We start from the raw sequence: 26,089 nt of genomic DNA on the forward strand, positions 1-26,089 counted from the left end.
AATCGAAAAGAGTAAATTTCTTGAATAAGCAAAATATATTACTATTTTCCACTCATAGAAAGTAAATGATACATGAAGTAAGCAAGCTCCATGCTCCCCTTAACCTCATAATATTTTCTGTCCTTAATCCAGCATTATTTCTTTTCAGTCATAAAGGGAAAAGCGAGATTCCTTCTCCATTTGAAATAACATTTTTCAGAAAAAAACCTCCATTTGAACACATTTTTATTTGAAAATGGAAGGTTGCTCATTCTTGCTACTAATGCTAGCAATTTAATTACAAAGCCTTGTTTTAAAATACTTCATTTATCACTGAAACAAAGAGAGGTTGGTTCACAGGGGTATTTTTTCTTCCTAATTAGGACACAGAGATAAGTTTAATGCAAAGTATAGCCAAAGCATTAGTGGGTGCTTCTACCCCTCCCTTTGGAATTTATGTGCCTCCTACCGAAGAAAAAGTAAATAAAATAAAAGCATTAAGGGACCAGTTTCAGCAGGAATGGAAAATGCTTCAGTGTTCAGGTAAGTTGTCTGATTTTTATCTTTAACTCTTATATACTGTAAGTTTCTGAAAAGGTACAGATACAATAAATACAGCTGGGTCCTGTAAGTCAGTGGGACATTTAAAGTCAGTGGGACCAGACTGATCTAATGTGAAACTCTGAATGCTTCTAATTCTGCCACTTGAACCGGAAAGCACCAAATTCCATGGCATAGCAACTGTACTCTTGGGACTTAGAATACTGTTACTCCAAAATTTTGGAATGAAATTTCCAAAATATGTGCTTAAAGAATGGATAACAAGATGTGCCCTGGCTCAGATTGCTAATGTGGTTTCTGAATATAGTGCCAAACCAGGTAATATTTTTTAATGTTTAACTTGTCCACGAATAACTCAATGATTAGTCATGCTGCAAGTACAGTTACAAAGAGCTGAAGATCAGGCACTGCATTTGTAGAGGAATCAGGCCAGGCAGGTATGTATGTTTTCAAGCATACTTGTCTAGAAATATTTCTTTGCTGAATGACTTCTGTTTTTCAACAAAAAAAAACCCCAATTATAAAGATGAGCATCTCTAAAAGAAAATGTCATTCTCTCCTTTCAGAAGAAATGCGCAATACCAGGGGTCTAGTTCCAATAAAAAATATTCTTGTGGGGTCAGGAATTGTGGTATGAGCTTGGATAATAACTGGTTTTCTTACTGCTGTTCTTTTCAGTGAAGGATGGGATTTCCAGAAATTGATTTCACTTCAGAATCATTTTACAAAAAAAGAAGAAAAGGAAAATATGAGGACTTCACTCTGCCCTCTTTGGAAGCATAAATTCTCAGTATAACAAATAAGAACTCCAAATCTCCAGAGACTTAGTAGTGGCCTAAAGGCACATCATGTAAATTCTCAAAAGTAAACAAACATCCCAAGGCAATAGCCATTATATGCCTTGTTTTGTAGTATTCCAGGTATGATTTAGGGATGATTTTCAAGAGTACTTTTTTGTTATTGTGACTTCAATAATTTGACCTTTTGATTTCAGACACTTCAAATGATGTTTATACTGGTGTTCCTACTGGGTTCTACTTTATATCATGTGGAATAATTAAATCTGTCTTTGCTGTTGTCTCTTTTGATTGTTCACAGTGCTTCCCTTCACATTTGTTTTGGTTTTCAGATATTGCTGGAGGGGCAACAATACCCAGCCTTGAACATTTTGAAATTAAAATCTCTTTCAAAAGAAAATAAAAGCTACGTGAAAGATTTTTCACAAAGAAGAGCTGAAGAGCATTAAGATATTCTGTTTCATTTTAGAGTTTCTTTGAACTGACCTTTGAAGTCCAAAAAGGTATTTAAATTGGAAACTGGGGAATGGCCAAGCTTTAGTTTCAGCATTTTTCCTAACAGGAAATTTGTTTCCTAAAGGACATTTTGCCATTCTCCCCTAAACACCTCCTTCCCCCCCCCCCCTTTTTTTTTTTTTTTAACTCAGCATTTGCAATGAAAAAGCATTTTCTGAGTAATAACTCAGCTCTTCTCCTTTCCCTGCCTTTATTCAATGCAATGTGTAGTGTGTGAATCACATTCATGTTGCATTTTGATATGTATTTTTCTAAGTCTTTATTAAAACATTAATTAAGAGGGGAAATGGTGTACTGTTGGTAAATTGGTTTGAAAAGACCGTGCCAAGGTTGCAGTTGCCTCCTGCCGCTCGGGCCCAGCGTGGTTCGTTGCTTTGTGGCACTAGTGTGTTGTTATGTATTTGTCAGCTGAGTCGCGACGGCATTTACGGTGAGTAGCGCAGGAATGGCTTAAGATTCATGAACGGTTCAAGCGGCCTTTTCCGGGTCGCTGCCGAGGCCGCTCTGCGGCAGCGTCGGGCTGGAGGGGCGGCCCCGCGGCCGCCGGGGCGGGCCGGTAGCGGGGCGGGCCCGGTCGCGCTCGGGTGACGTCGGCGGCGCCGGGCGGAGGCGGCGGCGCTGTCCCGCTCCCGCTGCCCGGCGAGCGCCGCAGGTACGGCCCGGGCGGCGGCGGACGGGCGGGAAAGGCGGGGGGCCGGGGGGGGGGGTTGGTGCGCCGTGGTGGGGCCCAGCTGGATGCTCAGGGTGAGCCCCGCCGCCGGCAGCTCCTCCGGGGGTGCCGACATCCCCCTCTCCTGGGTGGGTGCTCCGGAGTGCCCCAGGGATGGCGGGTGCCCTGCAGCCCAGCCGTGCGGCCGCCTCCTGTCACCGTCTCCGCCCGCGCCTTGCCCGCGGCCGCGGCTGCAGACACCGCGTGGGAGGGAGGTGGTGGATGTCTCCGAGAGAAAGGTAGAGGTGTTCCCGCAGGAACCCGGGATTAGATCAGAACAATCTTCTCTCTTTTATTTCAGTCTATTTTAGAAAAATTCGGCATCTGGAATTAAGCTTCCTGCACCATCGCTTCACTGATGATAAAAGTTAAAGTGGGTTTTTTATAGCTCATGTCCTAAATATGTATGTGGTCAGTTCTCCTTCTGGGCTGTCTCAGTTCAAGTTAAAGCATACTCAGCAATTTCTTATACGCTTTATGAATTTCTTCCTTTTCCTGATATTTTCAGGTCTTCCTTCCCATGAAATCAGAGACCCAGACTGTACCTGCCAAAACCTGACAGTTTCATTTGAAATGGAGAGCATTACACAGTTGTTCAATGACTTGTGTGAAGCACACTTGACAGGTTTGCCATGGAAGGTTCACTTAGGCAGGCAGAAAATTAGCAAGAGAAGGGCTAAGCAAAATTTGAAAAGGGTTGCTTATAATGCCCTGTTCATGAACCTTTTTCAAGATGAGGCTCGTAAGCTGCAATCCAACATTTCCAGACTCCCAGTGAAGAACAAAATTTTGATGCTGTCTTTCAACTTGAGAGTCGCTGGCCTAGGTGCTCAAGCAGATAGACTGGAGAATCTTGTGGAGGAACTGGAAACAGCTGAATGCTTACCATTTACTGAAGTTAATTCTGTCTTAGATCTCTTAGTACAGCTTGCTGGAACAGGTCCTCCTCAGCTTGTACCACAAAAAAAGGACTATTTTCTGAACAACAAATATGTTGGGAGAAATGTCAAATACCAGGGCTATGATTATTATGATGTAAGCGTGTTTGAAGCTGACATACAGTCTCTGATAACAAACGAAGAATGTCAGTTCAACGACACAATTCAACAGACACTTCAGATAATGGAGGCTGCACCTGGCACTGGACTCCCTGCCATAGGGCTGTTCTCACAGAGCTGTCCTGCTGGGGACAAGTTTGAGAAAGAAACGCGTGTCTCGCTCTTCGGTGCTCTTGTCCACAGCCGTACCTATGATATGGACATCAAGCTGGATTTACCACCAGTGCCCGACAATGCAGATTTGTCTGGACTTGCAATTAAAGTATGGTACTATTTGTTTTGGACTAATGAGTGTATGCATGCTTTCATGTGTCACTTTGAAACTGTAGTTTAAAAGTAGGTAATAGTTTAATTGGTGATAGAAACATACAGCGCTGGAATTTAAGATCGAGCAGGGATCTTTTCCTTTGCAGAGAACCAGATAAGCTTTTTGGAGATGTATATGATAACAAAAACCTTGGTCTTGCCCTTTAGCTTTGTCAAAACCCATCATGTGGGCACAGGCTTTATGAATTTAAGCCATCAGCTGTATCCATACCTTCCCCACCCTAGCAACCTTTTGCTTGCATTTTTGCCTGCTTTGTCTGTTGAACTCCTCAGCATTGTTGCTTTCTTGTCAGTGCTCAGACTGACTGCCTAGACATCCCTGTCTTAAATGTATGTGCTTTGCTGTTCACGTTGCATTACCTAACTTGATGTATTGTTGTCCTGGCTTGTTAGATCTTAAAGCATTTTTTCTGTTTTTTTTTTTTTTTTTCCATTGAATTGCCTAGTTCCTATTGTCCTATTATCTTTTCAGTGTGTACAGTTTCTACTGTATCTTTTTCCCCCTTTCGTTGTCCGTTCTGTTTATTTTTTTCTGGCTTATTCTTGTAGAAGTACTAGATACACTTCTAGAGTTTTTCTTCTTTCTTTCCATTTTTACTGTGTGTGGGTAGGCTTATTTATAGCCTACCCTTAGATCCTCATATTTTCCCCTTTACTTAACATATGGATAGATCTTGCAATTCCTTTAATTCATTCCTGAATTGAAACTTGAAGGCAAACACATTAAATATAAAAACCCTGTGCCATTCAGTGCTCACATGTGGATGCAATTTGTAACCTAGAGGAGGTAGAACCTTTTTGAGCTAGTGCTGAACTCTTTCCATCAGACTGGAAAATTTGCAATTTCTTGAGGAATATGCTGCTTTTTACATGGGTGTGATTGTCTTTTATTAATATTGAGGACAATTCTGCACATATGGCTCCTGTTGAGTGGGAGTTGAGGATGTGGCATATACACTGTTTGGACATTTACAGATTTTCTGCATATGAATTAAGCAACAAGCTATGTTAGTCATAGTTAACAAAATGTTTACAAATTTGAAGATTTGTGGCCTGGATATTTGCCTGGAACAAATGCTAGAGCAGTATGATTGTATTAATGCTACATATTACTGAATGTCCATACCAGAGATTCTCCATTTGTAGAACTAGATGCTTGCTTTAAACTTTAAAGAAAGTTTAAAATTTAACACCAACAAGCATGGTATATTATTTTGAAGGTGATTTGTCTTTTATGTATAGGCATTAATACTTATAGAGGCTTAGCAAATTAAAAGAGTGCTTACAATAAAAACTTAATATAAAGGAAGGGTAGGTGACAGAGATTGGGTCACGTAGAGTCGTTTGTTCACGAATGATAGCAAAACATCTTTTTCATTAATAAATGTATCTTCAGTAAATTGTTTTAATGTCTGACATTTGAACTCTTTCTGACAGGTTCCCCAAAGTATAGACCAGTCAGAAGATGAGGGATTCCAGTCAGCATCCAATCTGACTCCTGATTCTCAGTCAGAGCCAAGCATGACTCCAGACATAGACTTGTGGGATGCAGTGCTTACATATGGGCCCAGCAAACGAAGATGTTGGGAAAGAATTGGGTAGTATGTGTCTGATCTTACTGGTAAACTTACTATGCACCATATGCAAATGTGTGAAGGTTCATTGCATCTTAGTTCCACGTGACCTCACTATAAATAGTGAAATGAGCATGTTTAATTCACAGATTTCAATACACAGCATTAATAACGATAAAGGAATAAAGCTTGTGTGATTTCAAAAAACTGGTTCTTAGAGTGCAACAGTTTCATAGGAAGAGATAAAAACATCTTTGTCAAAAAACAAAGGGATTAGGAAAACGCTGTTTGTGTGAAGTGCAGCATTTTTCTAACTGTTTTGACTTCTTATATGCTATGCAATTTGTCTCAGTCTAAAATGATTCAGTTTCAAAAGAGAAAGTGGTAATTGTAGAGCAGTAGAAGACCTAAACAACTATCTCCTTTCCCCATCCTGTAGACAAACCAGAAAATTATAACAAATTTCTTGGTGGTTTAGTTAGACTTGTAGTTCTTTTGGCTCTTGAGTAGAAGATGCATCTCCTGAGAGAAAGCTCTCTGCAGTCCTGTTAAGGGTTTCTGGCTCCCCTAAAATGGAAGGTAAAAGAAAAGGCAGGTATGGCAGGTATCCTGACATTTCAGATGGACAGTAATGTGCCTGATTCTTGGAGAAGCTTTGCTCTGTATGTTTTCTGTGATTTTAAATAATAATCTAGTGGTGTTCTATTGCATTGTTAAGCATTGTCTTTTCATCTCTGAGCCTTAGAAGCTCAGAAACTCAGAAGTTCCCTGTTCTGATTTTTCAAAGCTGCTGTAGCCCACTTGAGTTTTTTCCCTTGAACACGATAGTTTTTCTTGCTGCTATTTAGACTCTTAAGAGTCATATATAGACCATATGCCTGACAGATTTTGTGTAACACCTGCTACTGGAATTCAGAGTTTTTGGAATAATTGGAAATAGAAATTGTTTTGGAGGGGATAGTAATCTTCACTGCAGAGAGGTAAAATGTGTTAAAAGAAGTTCATTCTCGCACTTTGAGCATATTGCTCTTTAACTTATTTGAATTTTAGCATTAAATGAAGCATGGAAATACGGCATATATTGGCCTTGTTTTCCTAGTGTGAAAACTGCATCAGGGAAGGCCATAAAAGCAGCTAGTAGTTCTCTGTCAAGGATTCTGTCTCTGAACTGATGTTCAAATTATCTAGATATTTGTTCTGTGCACTGAGTTTGAGCTATTGACTGAATGCATATTCCCTTAAAAATATATATTACAAGTATGTTACTTGTAACTTTTCTGTGAGGAATTCTGTCTGCAAAACTCTGAAATGCCTTTTTCTTCCCGTATGAGATATATTTCCTTTGTATTTTCACATAATGACCATGTAATGTTGTGTTTACTCTGACACAGCCCACCTGGTAAAAAAGAGGAACCGTATCTTACTGAAGCTGGGAGAGAAGCTTTTGACAAATTTTATAAACTTCGAGAAGGAGAATTGCAACTGTTTACTAATACTGTACTTCAGCTCCCTCAGCTTGTGCTAGTGAAAGAACCTGAACTGGTTAAGGATGTCTTGAATGTCCTCATTGGTGTGGTATCCACTACATTTTCACTCAATCAGGTAGGGAAGATTTTTATCTGCCGTTCCTAGTCAAATCTTTTTTGTTTTTTCCTTCATAGAGGTTTCCTCTTCAATACATTTATTTCTGCTAAGATCTTGCAGTTGTGACTAGTGTTAAGAAGTTGAATGTTCCCTAATGGCAACAGGGCAGTATTTATATGTTGCAGTAATTATGTTACTGGAATAGGCTAAGAGTATTTGTAATTCTCTAAAGGGAAAATAGGTTTATAAGTACTTGAAAACAGATGTGTGAATAATTTTGTAGATTGGATTTTCTTTAAGGAATTAGATAAAGAGTCTTATTCTATGTGTTTGAAGGCATCATTCATACTCCTACAATTTTGCTAACATTTAGTGTTTATCTCACTGTCCTAGCTATATAGTCTCAGTCACCTGAGTATCTAAACTGAGAATTTGTCTCCTATTATTTTTGTGTGTGTTTGCTGTTTTAAATCAGAATACAGCTCTGAAATAGTTGAATCTACCTTTTTATTTTTTTCTCCCTATATCCTTTTAGGCTGCTCAGTCATTTGTGATAAAGGAGGGGGTGTATGTATCTGGAACATCACCAGAGACAATGCATAACCTGCTCTCGGAAGTTGCAGAGTATGGAACCTATTACATGCGGCTAAGTCGATTTTCTCTTCAGCCAGTTTTGGATTCCTCATACAGCAAAGGACTTGTGTTTCAGGTAAAACAATGGCAGTAAATCAATTAGATTTAATGGACCAATTATCTGAGGTGGAGAAGGTGATTGATTTCATATAAAGCTGGAATTTCTGCATTATGCAAAACTGCAGAGTATTTTTAGTGTAATGCTCCATCCCAGGTCACCAAGGAGCAGTGCTGCTGTATGTGAATCACAGCTCTATGCTGAGGCCTTGCTTGCACTGAAACATGCAGTAAAATGTCTTTGTTGCCCAAAGCGTGATTTGTTTAGTCATATTGTTCTGTTGTGGACTAAAGAATTATAATTTTTAAATGCTTTGAAAACATTACATATTTGTACAGAAAGATGTATAAGACAAAAATACAAGGTCTTCTTTAGTACACTGTGTATATATATATATGCTTTTTTTTTTAATAAAACCTGAGTTAGAAAAATATTGTATTGAATAGCTTTAATTACTTTTCCTTGGTTCAAAATTAAGTGCAAATTTTCCATGTCAGTCCTGTGAATATTATGTTGAGCTGCATGTGTACTCTGTAATATTTGGTGATTTAATCTCTTCCTAATGCATAGAATTAAGATATGGATAAGGATTAGTTATGAAAATGTATTCATTCTGAATATTTGATTTACAGCAATGTTACTCAATTTCTGTTAAGAAGGTCTCTTTGTAAGATAAAGTTTTCGTATGCATATGCCATTTATTTTACTAAAAGGTTTGTTTTCATGGTGATGCAATTGTGATAGACTGTTAACAGCTTTCACAGTAAGACTTCAAATATTTTCTGCTCATACCAGGCATTCACAAGTGGACTAAGAAAGTATCTTCAATATTACCGAGCCTGTGTTTTGTCAACACCTCCTACTTTAAGTCTGCTAACAATCAGCTTTCTATTCAGAAAATTAGGTCGTCAGCTAAGGTAAGAGAATGGTATTAAATGTTTAAGCTTTTCATAGCAGAAAAAATGCAATCTCTTCACTAAAAAAGACCATATTACATGGGCATTGTTATTTAGTCTATCAGTATTTTTCCTCTGTTTTACAGATTTATTTTTTTTTATATCCAGACTATTCTAGGGAAAACATACAAGGTCTTTATACTCAGTTTCTTTGTTATCCCTGTTATCATTCAGCAGATACAGTGTGATTGTTGTACAATATTCAAATTCAGCAAAGTTCATCACTGATCTTGGAGACTCCTGGTTGAAATTTTTATATATGTTTTAATACTGCTTTTTAGGTATTTAGCTGAGCTGTGTGGCATAGGAACGACGGCACTGGGGATCAGTGGTGGAGCTGGTGCTTCATTTCCTACGGTGACTTTTGTTTGATATTTTTATGTGTGTTTTGGGTTGCAATATTAACATTCTCCCCAGTATGTTGGATTTTGCATTAAATACTTAGTGTTGGTCTCTCTGCTTGCAAAGCTATGATCCTGGACCTCCAGTTAAAGCACTATAGTCTTTTCTCCAGATACTTAAGCATTTGGAAATTTGTCCAGGGTTTTCAATTCCTAAAACAAACAAAGGGCTCAAAAGAAGCCTTCTAGTCATGTGAATCCAACTCTAAACATACCTGTCTCACTCTAGAGATGATAAAGTGAGCTTGAAGTAACTTGCTCATGTAAAGTGATCTTAACTGCAAATAGATGGAGGAAATGAGATGAATCCTGCCTTCTGTGTCTAGTGAAATATGTCAAGCCATGTATTTTTGTTATTAAAGTTGTTGTGAAGTGTGTTGCCTAATGTTAAAATATTTTTCATTTTTTAGGGTGTTAAATTGCTTTCATATCTCTACAAAGAGGCTCTCAACAATTGTAGCAATGAGCATTATCCAGTTCTTCTGTCTTTGTTGAAGACAAGCTGTGAACCATACACAAGGTGTGTCCATACTGTTCTCTGCATACTTGAGTTTAAAAATTATGAATTGGTAATCTGGTGACTAACTCTGCGTGTTTAACAATGGCTTTTAATATTTTCAGAAAAAAATACATGTTTGTATATACATAATATTAGTTAATTTTGCTGTTCTGTCACTCTTAGCTCAGTAATGATGTAAGGGGTTAAGTGTGGCTAGATCAGTAAATAAATATATGTAAATGAGACTTAATTCTTGCTGCTGGTCGTGGAAATTCATACTGGAATATAGGACTTGGATAAACTTTTTTTTTCCCCCCCCCATACCTCAGTTAAAATCCTGAAACTGGAAACTGACAAGTTTCTTTTATTGTACAAACTGGGGAAATTCATGCTTTTTTCCACTGTCTTCTTGTTTTGGGCTTTTTAGTAAGCAAAAATTAATAAAATATCTACTCTTCATTTAGTACATGTAACTAACTGATAATAGGAGTAATTAAAAGTAGAGTTCCTTGGTTTGCAACAGTTTTGTTAAGCAGTGCTCATCAATTTAAAATTATTAGTTTATAGACATCTGAAGAGATGGTAATTTTTTAAATAGCTATTTACAGGAATTACAGCTGTGGTCCATCATCAGTTTGCAATGTTACATAATAGATGTAAAAATACTTAAAAGAGAAAACAGAAGTCTGTCAAAATGCTCTAAATTTAATATTCCTCCCATGGCCACCCTTCTTGTGTTTTCTTCCTTGTACATGAAATGATCTTCAGAGAAATTTAATTTCAGATTTACCAGAAGCCTCACTGAAATATCTTGACAGCTCTTACCCTGCTATTTATAGAAGGAACTCGGATTTCTGAAATACCAAGGGCATTACATGGAACCTAAAAAAAATCTTGATTGCTGCATTGATTCCTAAATTTGCTGCAGATATCTGTTGAAGAATGAATTATACATGATCAGGACTACCCTGGAAGAAGCTTCTGTTATTTGCAAAAAGTGTTACCTACTCATTTATTAACCTGAAAGAAATTAATTAATACAAGTTGTTGCTCAAATAAATCATAGAAGCATCAGATTTAATAATTTAAAAGTGCTTAAGTTTTTACTTAAAACCTTGAAGTTGAGCAGTGGTTGCTGTGTTAAATGCTTCCTCTTTATTGTACAGTGTTAAGTAAAAATTTAAAAAAACCCCAAAACTTCCAGGGCCTCTGAGCCTTTTTATTTGTAGCCTCAGATTGTATAAAAATAGTGGGTTTTTTATTTCTTCAAAAGTTTGGCTCACACAGAGAAAATAAGGAAAAGCATGAATAAATATGCCAAAATAGTAGTTGTTATCACTGCATGTATATTAAAAATGCCTCTGGGTCTGGGGAAAAAGTTCTTGGTATTGCATCTTTGTTTTATACTCTTTTAGTTTCTCCCTGCTAAAATTACCTCTGTTTAAAACAAATCCTTTTTGCTTTTCTCTTGCTGTGCCCTTCATGTGCTGCAAAGTTTTCAATACATTTTATATATATATTTAGTAAATTGATATGCAGGAATAAAACCATTGTTTTAATTGAGGCACTGTTCCCTTATCTAAATGAATTATTGGTGAAATATTCTATTAAAAATAGTTTAAGAAAAGTGTAGAGCCACAATCTCCTGTACATTTAAATGTCACTGTCACAGCACTTAATTGATGGCTTTTTGATCCTGCCTATACCTTGTGTCTTTTGGGATTTTAAAAAGCATACTGATTCCTTGGTTATAATAAAGGAGAGAATGCAAGAGGATTGATTTTCAATATTGTACATTTTTTTTTTTCAGATTTATCTATGATTGGGTATACAGTGGTGTATTCAGAGATGTTTATGGAGAATTTATGATTCAGGTGAATGAAGATTATCTTTGTTTCAGAGGTACGGTATATATATGGAGAATTTCTAATTTATATAAATTAAATTTGTATATAATTTATATAATTTGTGCTGCTAATTAAATAACTAAAATACATACTTCCATCTTTTTGTTACATAGATAAACATTACTGGACTCACGGTTATGTTTTGATTTCAAAAGAAGTAGAAGACTGTGTCCCTGTCTTTCTTAAACATATTGCTAATGATGTATACATATGTGGGAAAACTATAAACTTGCTGAAATTGTGCTGTCCTAGGGTAAGTTTTGGATTGCTTCCTTCCTATTACATTGAGGAAATCATGTCTCTCTAGAGCAATAGTCTAGGATTTTAGCAAGTTCACTCATTTACCAAAACTTGGTATTACATAAGTAGGATCATGAAGGGCAATTAGTTGCTCTCAGATACTTGTGTGCTGATTATCCACTCTACTTGCTACCACCTTACTGCAGAAATACACATTTTAACACCATCAGATTTGTTGTATACAATGCACAATGCTGTATTTCTTTTCTTTGTATTGAAAGCAGAAATGTTTTAGACATTCAGCCAAGTGCCTTCCACTTCTTGCACTACTCCTTTTTGGTTTAAAGCTGCCTCACTTACCAGGTCGTGGCTCAGTTCTGCATAACCCTTTCAGCTGTATCACTGCATTTTCAAGAAGTGCTTAAATATTCTATTTATTGGTATTTTGCAGAACGATTCTTGTCCTTGACTCAGGTGTGCCAGCAGTACTGGGTTCCTTATAAAAGTGTCAGCCATCATTTCCATAAGTTACAGCTTTATGCATCACTAACACAGTATCTTCCCCCAGGTCATATGGCACCCAGGTTCAACCATCTTCCATCTGTCTGAGAATGCCAGGCACATTTCATCCCTTTTTGATAATGCCCTCAAGATCTGGGTCTTCCCTTCTGCTTAAGCTAATACATTCCCAGGAATACAGCGCTGAGCTTCCATCTTCTGACTTTCACCACTAGACTAGGGGAATCCAGTGTGAGTGTGCTTGTGCACTCGTTTGGCTTTTTCCTTCAAGTTAGCTTTTCCCTCAGTTATTTGTTTTGTGCACTGAATAGAATAGCTTCAGAGATTTAGGATTGTTGAGGCAGAGTAGAAAGATCAGGTATAGTTAAAAGAATAGGTTCTCTGTGTTGTGCACTGGCCGTGGTTTTGAGAGTTTTGTCTTGTGCAGAGGTCTCTCCCATAGGGGTGTTAGTTCTGTCTTAGAGAGTTCCTACTGAGTGGGATCTGTGTTGGATGTAAGTGAGCAAAACCTAACTTTTGATAGGAAAAATGCATTCAGCACTGAATTACTCATGCTCAGTTAATTTGGATATTCAGAACAGGAAAATTAGAGACATTTAGAACGTGATTTGTATAAATGTATGTATTAAATTTTCAGCAGCAAAGACAGAGCGCTGGGAATTTGACCTGTGATCCAAGTTCTGGGCCGCTGTACCTTTGTCTCCTACTTTGAATTATATAAATGCCAAAAGATGATACTAATAAAAAGCTTTAGATCCTGTATGGAGCTTTATGTCAGTGTCTTGAAGCATGACTAAGTTAAAAATTGTATAATATGAATTCATAATATAAAATTTTACACTTTTAAAAATGTATGTAAAAGGAAATTTCTCATTTTTCAGCATTATATATGTTGGTCAGATATACCTGTTCCTCGGATTTCAGTTATTTTTTCACTTGAAGAACTGAAAGAAATAGAGAGAGACTGTGCAGTGTACGTAGGTCGAATGGAAAGAATTGCTCGATACAGTTCCATAAGCAAGGAGGAAAAGGTAAATGAATAAAGGAACAAATAACTGATTTATTTTTAATAGTCAATTTTCATTTTTGTTTTAGCCTCTAAAGAATTTGTATTTATAGTCAGAATTTTTTCATGGGTTAATTGCAGTTTTAATTGCAGCAAATAAAATTACTTAATATAGCTTTTAAAAGTGTAGGTGGTGGGTGTGTTGACATTTTTTGGCCTTTTCATCTATTAAATGAGTGTTAGAGACTTGGATCTTAGTTCTTTACATTAGGAGATTTGTCCTCCTACTGAAAGGATTTTTTTATTCTAATTTAACAAATGAGATAAGCTAATTAGTAACCAGATAAGACTATTTGTAATTTCCATAGCTAATTGTTTTTTAAGAACATTTTAACCACAAAGAGATTTCTGGTCTTCACATTCCATCAATTTAGTTTATATGTCAGATGGATTTGGTTTGTTTTAAAATCTGGAGTATAACTTCCAATTCTAGTTTGTAAATTTTGCATTTACTTACTTGTTTTATTCATCTTTTTGTTGTATTAATTGATCAATAACTATTATACAATGTGCATTTGTCTTTGCAACTGTATATTTCAAGTCTAAAATAATAGGAAAAAATCCACCTTGGCTTTTTGTTTTTTGTTTTTTGTTTTTTTTTTTTTAGGATTTGCGCATGGAAATAGCCAAACAAGAATTAATTGTTCATGCTCGGGAAACTGCTAGCAAAGTACTAAAAGCCATTAGTGGTAAGTTATAGTGGCATCTAATGTGTTTTCTAGTGGATTTGTTAATGTAAACTAACAGTATCTTTATTTTAATACAGACAAGCAAATATCAGAACGAATGGCTTTGGATGCAAAGAAACGGGAACAGTTTCAGAAGCTGAAAGAACAGTTTGCAAAGGACCAAGAGGTATCTCTCTGCATTTCTAGAGGCAGACTATATTTCTTAGGCAAATAAATGAATAGATATGTTGTACTGAAGTTGAATTAGTAGCTCATGGTGTACAAATAAGAACTTCTTGTAGATGTGTGTGTTACAGCTGGTGTTGGGAATAGCTTTTAAAACTGTTAAATATTTATGCAGCGTCGTCTTGCGATAAAGCAGGAGGAGATTGATGATGATTTCAGCTATGCCCGGGAGCTCAGAGAGAGAGAAAAAAGACTGAAGGCTTTAGAAGAAGAACTGGAAAAAAAGGCAAGGTAAATGTATCTGAGTTGTCTTCAAAACTATCATAAAGATCTCAGGAAAAAATAATTGTATGTTAAAATTCACAGTACTAGTAGTTCGCAGACATTGTTTTACAAGGATAATATTTGCGGTTAGAAGATGGATGTCAGGAATTTTGGTAATCTATGAGTAATTTTGTTACAAATGTTAGGTTAGTGGCCAGAAAATCTGGGACCCACTCATTTTTGCCAACCTTATCCAGTCTGGGTTTTGCTATAATCAAAATTTCAGAAAGAAAATTTGACTGCGTCTTAAAATGTAAAAGCAGAGCTCACAGCAAAAATGGTCACATGTATGTCAAAGCAGAAGTAAAAAGCAGTTGGAGTTAGATTGATATTTCACTTTCTTCTGTTTCCTCTAATATTACTTAAGCCAATGAATGACCTAGTAAAAATAGTTACACAGAAATACATGTTGACTAAAATTGCAGTCCTGTGTTTTCCACCTGTTCATTCTCTGTGACTGAAGCCTGTGGCTTCTACATTTTAAGAACCAGTTCTCAGTTCTGAAGTGCTAAAAAGTCTTATTCTTTAGGTGAGAAGATGAAAATCAGTGTGCAAAAATCTTTAGCTTTCTCAGCTTGTAACTTAGATTTCTTTTAACCTTTATTTAGGCAGGAATTAATTGACCATTATAGCAAACTTTCTGATGATGCAGCCCGTAGGGAACAAAGAACATTATGGAAAATCCAGCGCCACAAGTTGGAAACAGCCCGTCTTAAGTTTCTGTTAGAAGATCAAAAACGCATTGAGGTACCTCCTAAAAAGATTTAAGAAGTGTAATTTAGAAAATTTGATACTTAATACTTAAAGACTTTTTTCTTTTTTTTTACTTGTAGGAAATGCTTGAAAAACTTCCAGATGGAAACTACAGGAGAAAATTAGATATTATTCCTTATAAACAGTGCCAGTTGGCTTTGGATAAAAACCCTGTTGAGAAAGATTCACCTTCACAAGTGAGTTTATTTTCTTACATAAACTTCAAGTTGCTGTTCCAGGTTTCCCTAAAGGCACTTAATTTCATGGTTCATTTCAGTTCAGTAAACACAAGGTTCACTGTAACAGCAAGGTGAGTAGGTATCATTTATAATACATCAGAAAAAATTGGAAGATTTTAAATCCTGTAATAAAGTGCTACCTTAATTAGTAGGTTGATATGTGACCAGCCATACAGTGTAATAATTATTTCTTTTTTAGGTATCTTTTGTGAAACCTCTGCCTTCTAATGAGACAGTTGGCAGAAAAGAATCTGAGCCTGAGCAGGGATGTGCTGCTTCTGCTGACAAAGCACTGCCTGCGCCAGAGCCAGCAAATAACGCTGATGAACATTTTCAGCCTGAAGCAAAAGGATCTGAAAGCAATCTCCAAAATTCAGAGAAAGCATGCAGTTCTCTATACAGTGCTGAGTCCTTGCCTGAATCCAATGTGAATATAGAAGATTTCTTGTCAAAGTCACAAGATGAACAGTCTATTGCCATTAGGATGCAAGGATCTTTGCTAGATGAAGCATTCCAAAATATTAACTCAGATCTTTCTGAGACTTTGCAAGTGAGTGAAAGTCAGTCGGTCTTGAGAGGAGCACCAGAAGAAGACAATGCACCATTGCATCAGCAAAGCGAGTATGATTTTAATACAGTTCTCAGACCATCTGCAGCTTGTCAGGGACATGTTAGAGTTGGGGAAAATGTATTTGATGTGGACGACAGAAGGCCTCGGTGGAATATTCATGGACATGCATCTGATGCCAACATTAGAGTGGGAGAGTATGTACCTCAAGTGGACACTTACCAGCCACATTCAAGTCCTTACGGGCATTCTTCAGATTCCCATATAAAAAGCAGCAGCTATACTTCTGAAGTTGAGTCTAGGCGACCTCGATGGAATATTCATGGGCATGTTTCTGAAGCTCATATTAAAATTGGGGAATATGCTTCAGAGATAGAGACCTCAAGGCCCAGGTGGAACATCCATGGTCATGCTTCAGAAGCCAATATTAAGATTGGAGAGTATGTGTCAGATGTAGCTCCTACAAGGCCTCGATGGAGCAGCCATGGTCATGCATCTGATGCCAACATCAAGATCGGTGAAAATGTGTCAGAGGTGGTCTCAGCCAGACCTCGCTGGAACATCCATGGGCACGCTTCACAGTCACACATCAAAATCGGAGAGCTGGTTTCTGATACAGAGCCTTTGAAATCCCGTTGGAGCCCGTTTGGACACGCATCCCAGTCAAGCATCCAAATAGGGAAGTGGGCCCCACTGACAGAAAATGATCCCATACCTCATCGTAAACCCATTTCGGGTTCTTCATCCGACTCTACAGTGCAGACACTTCTGTACAGTGAAGAGTTACCTCCTGCTGAAGGGAGCAGAAAGGAAGCAAAACCATCACAAGTTAAGGAAGAGACTTTGCCACAGTCACAGATATCTGACAGTGTTACAGACTTTCCTGATGCTAATATTAAAGATGATAAAAAGGAAAATACAATAGAAAAAAAACAGGAAGGTAAAATAAAATTAGGTTTACTCAGTCAGCATTTGTTTAAGGGCTTGTGAAAGTAACTCCAAATGTTTATTTTCTAAATGGGTACTTTCTTCCTTACTTATTCCACTTAATTCCTTGCATTACTTTTCATATAGTGCTAGAATTCAGAGGAAAAAATTTGAGCTTAGACTTGTCTCCTATATGCAAGAAACAGAGCATTAAAAAAATTCTAGCCTGAAACTTTGTGAAACAGGACCTTTAGGGCCCTTAAGTATAGAACATGCATAAAACTGCCGGGATGGGGCTATGGGGAGGTACTGTTATTGGTGTGGTTGTTTCTGTGATAGTTTATACAGGAATTTTGAACAACTTTAGGGGCAGGTCTGAGATATGAACCAAGTATTATAAGTAGGTCTAAGTAAATGCTGACTTCAATTGTATTTGCAGTAACTGCGGATGTTGTCAACAAGGACCCTTCTCCAGATCCCTCACAGAGCTTACAGGTAAGAAGCAAAAGTGGTTGTTGAGAGGACTTATTTTCTTTTGAAGAATTGAACTGGTAGTTAAGGTAGTAAATTTCTCTCTTAATCTAGTAGTCACTGTAAAATCATATTGTTTTTATGTCTGAACCACACAGGTGAGTAGGCTCTTCTCTTTTCATTTGGAACAGCTAGGCAGTTACCTGTAGGAACACATTAAGCCTGAGCAGACAAAGCCAGCATCTCTCACAAAATTTGTCCATTTATGAATTTTAGAGAGAAGAACCTGAAAAGGCCATTTCTCAAGATACTGTGCCTCAAGAAACTTTATCTTCTGAAGCTAATGCTCCCACAACTAAGGAGAGAGAAGGCAAAGAGGAAGATACATGGAAGAAAGAACAAGCTTATTTGAAAGCCTTATCTGATCAGTATTGTATTGAAAAGTATCAAGATAGTTATGATTTGATGTGTGAGTAGAACTGGTGGAATTGTAGATCAATATAAGATGTGGTAAATTTGAGCTAGAAAGGTGAATGCTATGACTTACCAGTAAATTACCAATGTTATGAACTGCAGTAGCCAAACAATTTGCTCCAAGGCACAAAGATGAGAAATACTTTTTGACATGTTACGATTTTCTAACCTAGAGGTGTTTGTATACAGAGTTTAATAGGAGCATGTTATTAAGCTTCTTAAATATAATAACTTACAATGTTCATATATTTTTAAATGTAGCAGAACCACCAGTTTCTCATCTCTTGCATCACGTGATACCAAGATCGTACACGTTTCCTGTGGATCCTGCGGTGCAGTCTGCAACTGATGAAACTGCTGTACAGCTGAGTGAGCTCTTGTCTCTGCCAGTGCTGATGAAACGTTCTATTACTGCTCCACTTGTATCTCAGTGAGTATTTGTTAGGAATTTTGCAATTAATTTTGCAATTAATTTTGCAATTAATATTGTATTCTATTTTGAGACAGGAGTTACACATACATGTCTTAAATTTGCTCTTAGGTCCTAGAAGTAATTCAATAAATGGTCCATTACTAATTAAATGTTCAGAACTGTGTGATAAATAGTAACATAAACTTAGACATTTATGTGCAAATTAAAAATTTGGATGTCTGTTTGGAATATAAGCACTCAGAGGAAAGTCTTGTAGATTATGCAGCAGTGATTTTGACACCATTTGTTTCATTGTTCTTTTAAAAAGCAGGTGTATTCTTTATGTGTGCTAGTTTATATTTGAAAGATGAAAGCTAAGGGAGTAAAAAAAATCTTTCGATTACTTGAAATCTCATATTGATCAGGCTATATTTCATGCTTCTATGGGAACTCCAGCTTCAAGGCTGTATTGAGGTATAATAGAAGCTGTTCTTTTTACTATTGGGATATATAAGGAAACCACATACATGTTGGACAGTTTAATTAATATGTCTATTAATATTTTAAATAAAAGGTTTTATCACTTTGTGCAAGATTAGCTTTTGTCATGAAAACAATTACTTACAGATACTTTTTTTAGAATCTGCATTCCTGTAAGTTACCATCTGCTAGCTCTGAGTATGCTATACTCAAAGTCTGGTGAAATATAGAAAGATATTATTGTCTAACTTAATTTTAACATCTGGTTGGCTACCAGAACAATCTGTGTACAGATTCACACATTTACCAAACTGTGCCTGAGTTTTTGTGCTGCCAGATTACCCTATCCCTGACAGGCAAGTTAAATTATTTAAAGCTAGGTTGAATACCTACACAGTACTCTAGACTGTGTATAGATCTAGATACTAGACTTACAGATCTTAATATCTGGTGTCAGATTTTTTTCAGTTAGTGTATTCTTACTGGGGATTTAATAGTCTTTTAATTTGTGTAGGTGACAGAGATCAGAATGCTATTGATAAAATGTTGATCCAGGTCCAGCAGCATATTCTAAAGATCATTGTATGTAGCCAGTCTTAAAATACTTTCCCAGTATTTCTCAGAGCCCAATTATCTGAAGTGGTAGGTTTTAATTCTGGTATATAATGGATGAAGATTTTTTGTCTCACGTTTTTTGCCTATATGAATAAACGTCTTAGATAGCAGAGTTAAGTACTGGAGCATTAATCTGATGTAGCCACGGTAATGAATGTTAACAGTAAGGAAGGAGTTGCATGTAAGTATAATACCTTTTCTGTGGTTTTATTCTTAGTGTTTCTCTTGTGAACAAAGCAATAGTTGATTACTACTTTGTGGAGCTGAACGTAGAGAAGCATTTTGAAGCATTGAGACACTTTTTGCTAATGGAAGACGGGGAGTTTGCTCAGTCACTCAGTGACCTGTTGTTTGAGAAGGTATTTGCTTTGTTGTCTTAACCCCAGTGTTTGGGTTGTCTGCTTTATCTTGATGCCTCTGAGTTGATTTGGATGGGAATGAGGGAATGGTGTGAATTAGAATCCTGGCTTGTGGAGTTTTCCTCTTTTGTACTCTATCAAGAAGTCTGTAACAAGGAACTCTGTTAATGTTGTAAGAATGGAGAAAAAAGATCTTGGACAGATAAGCACTCATGGAAGGGTATTTCACACTTTCCTGTGAAAACTACTGCACTACTGCTGTCCCCTCCTGTCTGCTGGCAGCAAGGCTGCAAGAGGATTTTGCTAAAGTCCAGTGGGAAGGCCTATGTTGCAAGCTACCTACTCTTACCTTAAATATTCTTAGATAGGGAGCAGAGGGGAAGCCATGTGAAAAGAGTGCTAGGCTGTCTGATGAGACAATATTTCATTACTTACTGCTGTGTTCATGGGGAAGACAGCAAGGTAGGACAGATAGCCTGGGTTGATATAGATGGTTGCCCGTGGAGATAGGCAGCTGTAGGAGAGCTAATGCATTTCTCTGAGTCTTGAAAATGCTTTAGACCCAATTAGGAAAGCACTTGGGGATTTAGACTTGATGAATAGCTTTATTTGTAAACCTCTGAGAGTGCTGAGGTGATGAGATAGAGACATTCAAGTCAGATAAATTCTTTGGGTCCCTGGCTTTCTAAAGACCCTATTCCCTGCAGGAGGAACTTGTAGCAGCTCCTGAACCACGGCAGACATACGAAAATAAATCAGTGTAGGTATGAGATTGCCCTTCATGTTGTGAACAGAAAATAGTTCAGAAGTTGCTTCTTATGCTGTTCTTATGCATCCCTATGGCAGAAGTAAATCAACGCAGGGTAGTCACCACTTTACCATTGTGCTTTAATTCACTTGTGTTCAAGAGCCAAGACTTTTTATTAATATGGTGTAATTAGGATTTTTTTTTTTTTTACCCCTAGCTTGGATCAGGACAGACACCTGGTGAATTGCTGAATCCACTGGTTCTTAATTCTATCCTAAACAAAGCACTACAGTACAGTCTTCATGGTGACACCCAGCTTGCTTCCAATCTTTCTTTTGCCCTCAAGTATCTCCCAGAAATGTTCAAGCCCAATGCACCAGATGCTCTGAGTTGCTTAGAGCTCAGGTACAAGGTAAGAAGGCATGGAGCAAGGTAGAATACTGCAGTTATGCCATGGCTCTTATGTACAGTAGTAAGGTGAACATGTTAATAAGAATGCAGTATCTAAGAATGGAGTAGAATAATGTGTAATGGAAGCTACAGGATTTACTTAGCCTGACCATTGCATTACATTAGTAAAATACATAATACTTGTTGAAATACTTGTATTTTAAATAATAATTTCTAACAGAAAATGTAGTATGATCAGCACTGTTATTTCTTGTAGGTTGACTGGCCTCTGAACATTGTCATTACTGAGAGCTGCATGAATAAATACAACAAGATTTTCTCCTTTTTACTTCAGCTGAAGCACATGGTGTGGACTCTCAAGGATGTTTGGTTTCACTTAAAGCGCACTGGTAAGTATGACTAGTGAATGAGAGAGCATCCTGTTTAAAATGCCAAGGAAAATTTTTTTTAAAAATTGTAACTTTTGAAGTTTGACATGACTGTATATAAGCAATTGTCTAGCAGAGGGTGCTGAAGGCCTTTTAAACAGGATTAAACTCTACTAATAAAAATCTTCATTCCTTAAAAAATTCTGACTTTTTAGATGGTCTCTGTGGCTGATAATGTATTTCTGCTTTTATTTTCAGCTTTAGTGAGTCGTGCATCAAATTCCGTTCAGTTTCGACAGCTCCAGCTGTATAAACACGAGATGCAGCATTTTGTGAAAGTAATTCAAGGTTACATTGCTAATCAGATTCTTCATGTTACATGGTGTGAATTTGGAAACAAACTGTCTTCTGTGGGCAACCTAGAAGAAATTCACAGAACACATGCTGAATACCTCAACAAAGCAATCTTCAGGCAAGCTAACACACTTACTTTTACTTCAAATGCATGTTAAGGGAGTGGCCAGTCCTAGCCTAATGTATTTGTGCAAAATTGAGTTTATGTGACACATTAAGTAGTCTTTACATATCAAAGTGTTCTTATGTAAGAAACAAACTTCATGCCATCTTACAAGGTCTATCTATACTTTGATACTTTTTCTCAGCTATCTATCCTTTTCATTTCCCTGGACTCCTTGAGTTACCTCCCACTCCTGTTCACCATGCATCTGCAAACTTCCAGTCTACTCAGGACAGCTTTAAACTAAGAGGCCTAAACTGAGGGCACACATTCCACAGTTCTTTTTCTTTTACTCCATCCTTTGTAAATTACTGCTGTTTCATTCACCATGAGTAGAGTAAGCTTTTGCTAAAGGATGTAAAATGCATCTCCTCTACAATGTATGTGCTTTTAATACATGTGCTGTGATCAGGGCTGGACTTGGAAAGGACAAAAAGATCTGTCTAGATTTATGAGCAGTGCAAGAGACACCTGTCTTTTAGGAATCACAAACTTTTAGCCCCTTCGTTACTGTATGTGAGGCAGAGGGGTGGTGTGACTAAAAGGAGCTAGACTTTGATTTCTTCTTGAGGAGTGTACACTGAAATGATGAAGTGGTGAAATGGAGTGCAATGATAAGGAACAGAAATTATAAATAGGAGAAGTCTTTCCTTTTATGTCTCTATTTTCAAGTGTTAATCAGAAAAGACTTCCCTAGAGCTGCTGTTGGGATAGCAGGTGGTAGGATGAGAGGAGATTAAAGTTTAAGGAAACTCAGAGCATGTTGTTGCATCTCTTTTGCAAAGGCAGGTGTCATTCTAGAAATCAGATACCCTAAGGCAAATGTAAGTTTCTTGGAAGTGCAAGTAAACTGTGTTAGTTTTAGGCACTTCGTTTAAAATTTGTTGGCTGCAGTCTTGGAGATTTTTTAAGCAATTATCTTTAACCTAAAGGATTGTCACTCCTTGTATTTGTAGTCTTACAACCAATATATTACATGAACTAATTTCTGAAGTTGTTTTTGTTCTGTTAGGGGTCTGTTGACAGAGAAGGCAGCCCCTGTGATGAACATCATACATAGCATCTTCAGCCTTATTTTGAAGTTCCGCAGCCAGCTCATCTCTCAGTCGTGGAGCTTCGATGCAGGGAAGCAAATGGCTGTTCATCCCAACTTTGGTCTGATGCAGCAGTCATACAATACCTTCAAGTATTACTCCCATTTCTTATTCAAAGGTAAGAAATTGCATAAATTCTAGATAGAAGGTCAACTGGTAATTGGAATATTTTGGTAGTATAATGTAAAAGTAGGAAGATTTGTATACTTAGGGAGTGTTGGAAATACAGTTCCCAAATGAAAATTGCATTGTTGTGGTTTGCCAAGATCTTCATATACATCAGTTAAGATGTCCACACAAGAAATCTAACAGATATTTCAAAACTGACTGTAAGTTTTTGCTGATTTACAAAATAAGTGTTTGGTATTTAGCTGTACTTGTGTGCATACCTTTTTTCCTTTCTCTGGAATTGAGTTCTGAAACTTTTTATTGGCAGCAATGAGAGATAGATAGATACCACTCAGAAGTAATTTTAGATATATATGCAATAGTTGAGTTTTGCCACTGGTATGCAATTTGGAAATTCTGATTCCCATGTTGGACTAAAGCTCAGAGAGCCTCCCGGCACATGCTCCAGGCAAGTTTTTCAACTACATGGATCATTAGCCAAATGTTCTTTCCTTTACCATGATAAAATTTCATCTCACTGTCAGCTTAGGCTATAATGTGCTGAAATGGTTACCTTCCATTTGCCTTACAGATCTTGATTGTGTTTTAGTACATTACTTATCCTTCATCTAGTATAAAGGTGGTTTGTGGGATCTGGGTTCCTTTTTCTTGGAAAATCTTGAATTCCTGAAGGAGGTGCAACTGCTTTTCTTAGATCTATTCTTCTAAAATATTTTTTAGTTCAGGCTATATTCTTCAGGAAATGAGCTGCCCTTTTTATTCTTTAAGGGTGTCCAAAAATGGTATCAAAGGACCAAAAACAGATATTTCAGGATGAGTTAGAATGGCTGCTTCCAAATTCTACAGGAAGTCAGAACACCTGTGGGAGCCACCTAAGCCCATACTACGAGATCTATGGTTGCTTCATGGACAGAGATTAATAGACCATTCCGTAAGGAAATCTGATGAGTGACCCAGTTTTTTACACCCTCTTTATTAAGCACTACAAAACAAATATGTCCTTGTTCATCTCCACTTGTACCTTCAGTCACCATGTATTGTAAAATACACAGTGGGTTGATCCAGAATCCATTGAAAGCCAATACAAAGTTGTCTGGACTTCAATGGCTTTGGCTCGGGCCCTAACTTCTAATAATACACCTCCCCTTCTTCCTTGCATGCTGCTGCTGCTTGCCAATTTCCTTTATATTGGTGCATGGGATGTTTGTGAGCTTAGGGAGCTTCTATTGGCTTTTTCCCTTTGTAATTAAGAATGTTTGGAGCAGTCAGTGTTTTCATTCATAGAGTGTGAGGGGTTTGTCCTAGGAATTTCTATTTGGTTTTCTCTCTCACAATGGACTTTACCCAAGAAAACTTCAGCAGAGCTGCTTCTTTCACAGAGGTCTCCTGAGGACCTAAACATGCTTCCTGGTCAGTTGAAATTGTGATAGGAATGCACCATCTTTGTTGTGAAAGATTCTGTGATTTCTTTGTTTCTATGAAAACAACTTGATAAGGAAATGCTTTGTTAGAATAATGCACTTTCACTTAGAACTGACACATAGTCTTTCTTTTGCATTTATTTGAAATATTTTGTAATTCCAGAAAGAAATACTGGATTTTTCTTATGTTAAAATATACATTTGTTCTCAGAGTTCTGCATTATGTTTTGTTTTTTTTTTAATTAAAATGCACAGATGCTGTCAAGGATGAATTTACAATATTAATCTTAGTTGAAGCTTACTTTATTTTTTTAAATTTTCTTCCAGTGGTAACAAAGCTTGTAAATAGAGGATACCAACCACATTTGGAGGACTTTCTGCTGCGAATTAACTTTAATAACTACTACAAGGATAACTGAACTCTATAGAGTAAGGATCACTGATAACACAGTAAAACAGAAACTGTATGTATATGCTTATGGTTTACAGAAGCTTATGCAAATGCCACACAGGAGGCATTTTTCTTCATAAAATGAGCTGAAATAATCTGCTGTCTAAAAGCTTGAAGAGTATAACCACCATATACAGAGCATGATGATGCTTGAAATCCACTAAACCTGCCAGTTGTTTGATCTGATAAAAATCAGTATTGTCATTATTGCAGAGATAGCAGAGCTGAGTGCCTGGTCTTAACACAGAAGAGAGAGCAAAGCTGTATATCTGTGAATGTGTAAATGTTGTATTTTCAGTGGTGTGAATTTCCTTCAATGTAAATACATGTATGTGAAATAAATTAACAGATACTTTTTAAAACTGTTGAGAGATGGGTATGAGGTACAAATGTTCCCACAGATATTAGTACCTGTTATTTGATGTGGTTTATTTTCAAACTGATAATAATTCTTAATCTAAATATAACTAATTTCTTTAAGACCCTTAGTCACAGTGGAAGAGGACATGATGTGCCAGGGTGGTCTGTTAGGAGATACAGTATTTGACTATTCAAGCACTTGGTGATTGTTGGAACACTTGTGCCAAACTTAGTTTCCTATCTTTAATTTAAACTATGCATCTTATTTTGTGGTGATTATTTAAAACACCTAAAACAGAAATGCATCATCATTAAGGCAAAATAAAGCTATAATTCCCAATATATTCCAACTATTGCTTTCAACTAAAGGATTATATTTGCATAATTTTCCTTTTCCTGCTTTGTTTTTTTCCTTTATATTGTGAGAAGAGACAATCGAACTTTAAATGTCATATTACGAGAACGTTATTGAGAGGCAGTCAGCCTTGAAATACTTTTGTTTTGAGATCATGAAGTCATGGTTGGTTAAAAGGTGGATATATTCATGAGGAGCTCATTGTCTGATTAGGGGACAATTATTTAAAGCTACAGGCCTGACTAGCATGTTACTATGGACAGTTGAATAAGATTATTTTAAGATGTATAAATAGTTTTATGATTTTTTTCTGAAGAAGAAATAACTGTTAGAGGCAGAACATACCAGCTGTGAAGCTGACCTGAATGTTTTGCT

The 26,089-nt window shown here is 37.0% G+C and overlaps 1 protein-coding gene across 1 annotated transcript in view; it reads left to right on the forward strand.

Annotated features, from left to right (window-relative positions):
• The window catches only part of TUBGCP6 (tubulin gamma complex associated protein 6), a 39,923-nt gene extending 14,177 nt beyond the window's left edge, over nt 1-25,746 (forward strand). The window contains exons 20-45 of the mRNA XM_053977877.1: nt 363-522; nt 3,071-3,882; nt 5,385-5,548; nt 6,913-7,123; nt 7,641-7,814; nt 8,592-8,713; nt 9,034-9,109; nt 9,564-9,673; nt 11,463-11,554; nt 11,673-11,812; nt 13,200-13,349; nt 13,992-14,073; nt 14,151-14,239; nt 14,414-14,529; nt 15,171-15,309; nt 15,396-15,512; nt 15,754-17,062; nt 17,489-17,544; nt 17,797-17,989; nt 18,256-18,424; nt 19,719-19,860; nt 20,826-21,020; nt 21,276-21,408; nt 21,646-21,859; nt 22,917-23,116; nt 24,876-25,746. Coding sequence (XP_053833852.1) covers nt 363-522; nt 3,071-3,882; nt 5,385-5,548; nt 6,913-7,123; nt 7,641-7,814; nt 8,592-8,713; nt 9,034-9,109; nt 9,564-9,673; nt 11,463-11,554; nt 11,673-11,812; nt 13,200-13,349; nt 13,992-14,073; nt 14,151-14,239; nt 14,414-14,529; nt 15,171-15,309; nt 15,396-15,512; nt 15,754-17,062; nt 17,489-17,544; nt 17,797-17,989; nt 18,256-18,424; nt 19,719-19,860; nt 20,826-21,020; nt 21,276-21,408; nt 21,646-21,859; nt 22,917-23,116; nt 24,876-24,967 — 5,457 coding nt within the window. The 3' untranslated portion in view covers nt 24,968-25,746. The remainder of the gene's footprint in view (nt 1-362; nt 523-3,070; nt 3,883-5,384; nt 5,549-6,912; nt 7,124-7,640; nt 7,815-8,591; nt 8,714-9,033; nt 9,110-9,563; nt 9,674-11,462; nt 11,555-11,672; nt 11,813-13,199; nt 13,350-13,991; nt 14,074-14,150; nt 14,240-14,413; nt 14,530-15,170; nt 15,310-15,395; nt 15,513-15,753; nt 17,063-17,488; nt 17,545-17,796; nt 17,990-18,255; nt 18,425-19,718; nt 19,861-20,825; nt 21,021-21,275; nt 21,409-21,645; nt 21,860-22,916; nt 23,117-24,875) is intronic.
• The last annotated feature ends 343 nt before the right edge of the window (nt 25,747-26,089 follow it).

The sequence above is a fragment of the Vidua macroura genome, chromosome 5 (genome assembly GCF_024509145.1).
Source record: "Vidua macroura isolate BioBank_ID:100142 chromosome 5, ASM2450914v1, whole genome shotgun sequence".
Lineage (NCBI taxonomy): Eukaryota > Metazoa > Chordata > Aves > Passeriformes > Viduidae > Vidua > Vidua macroura.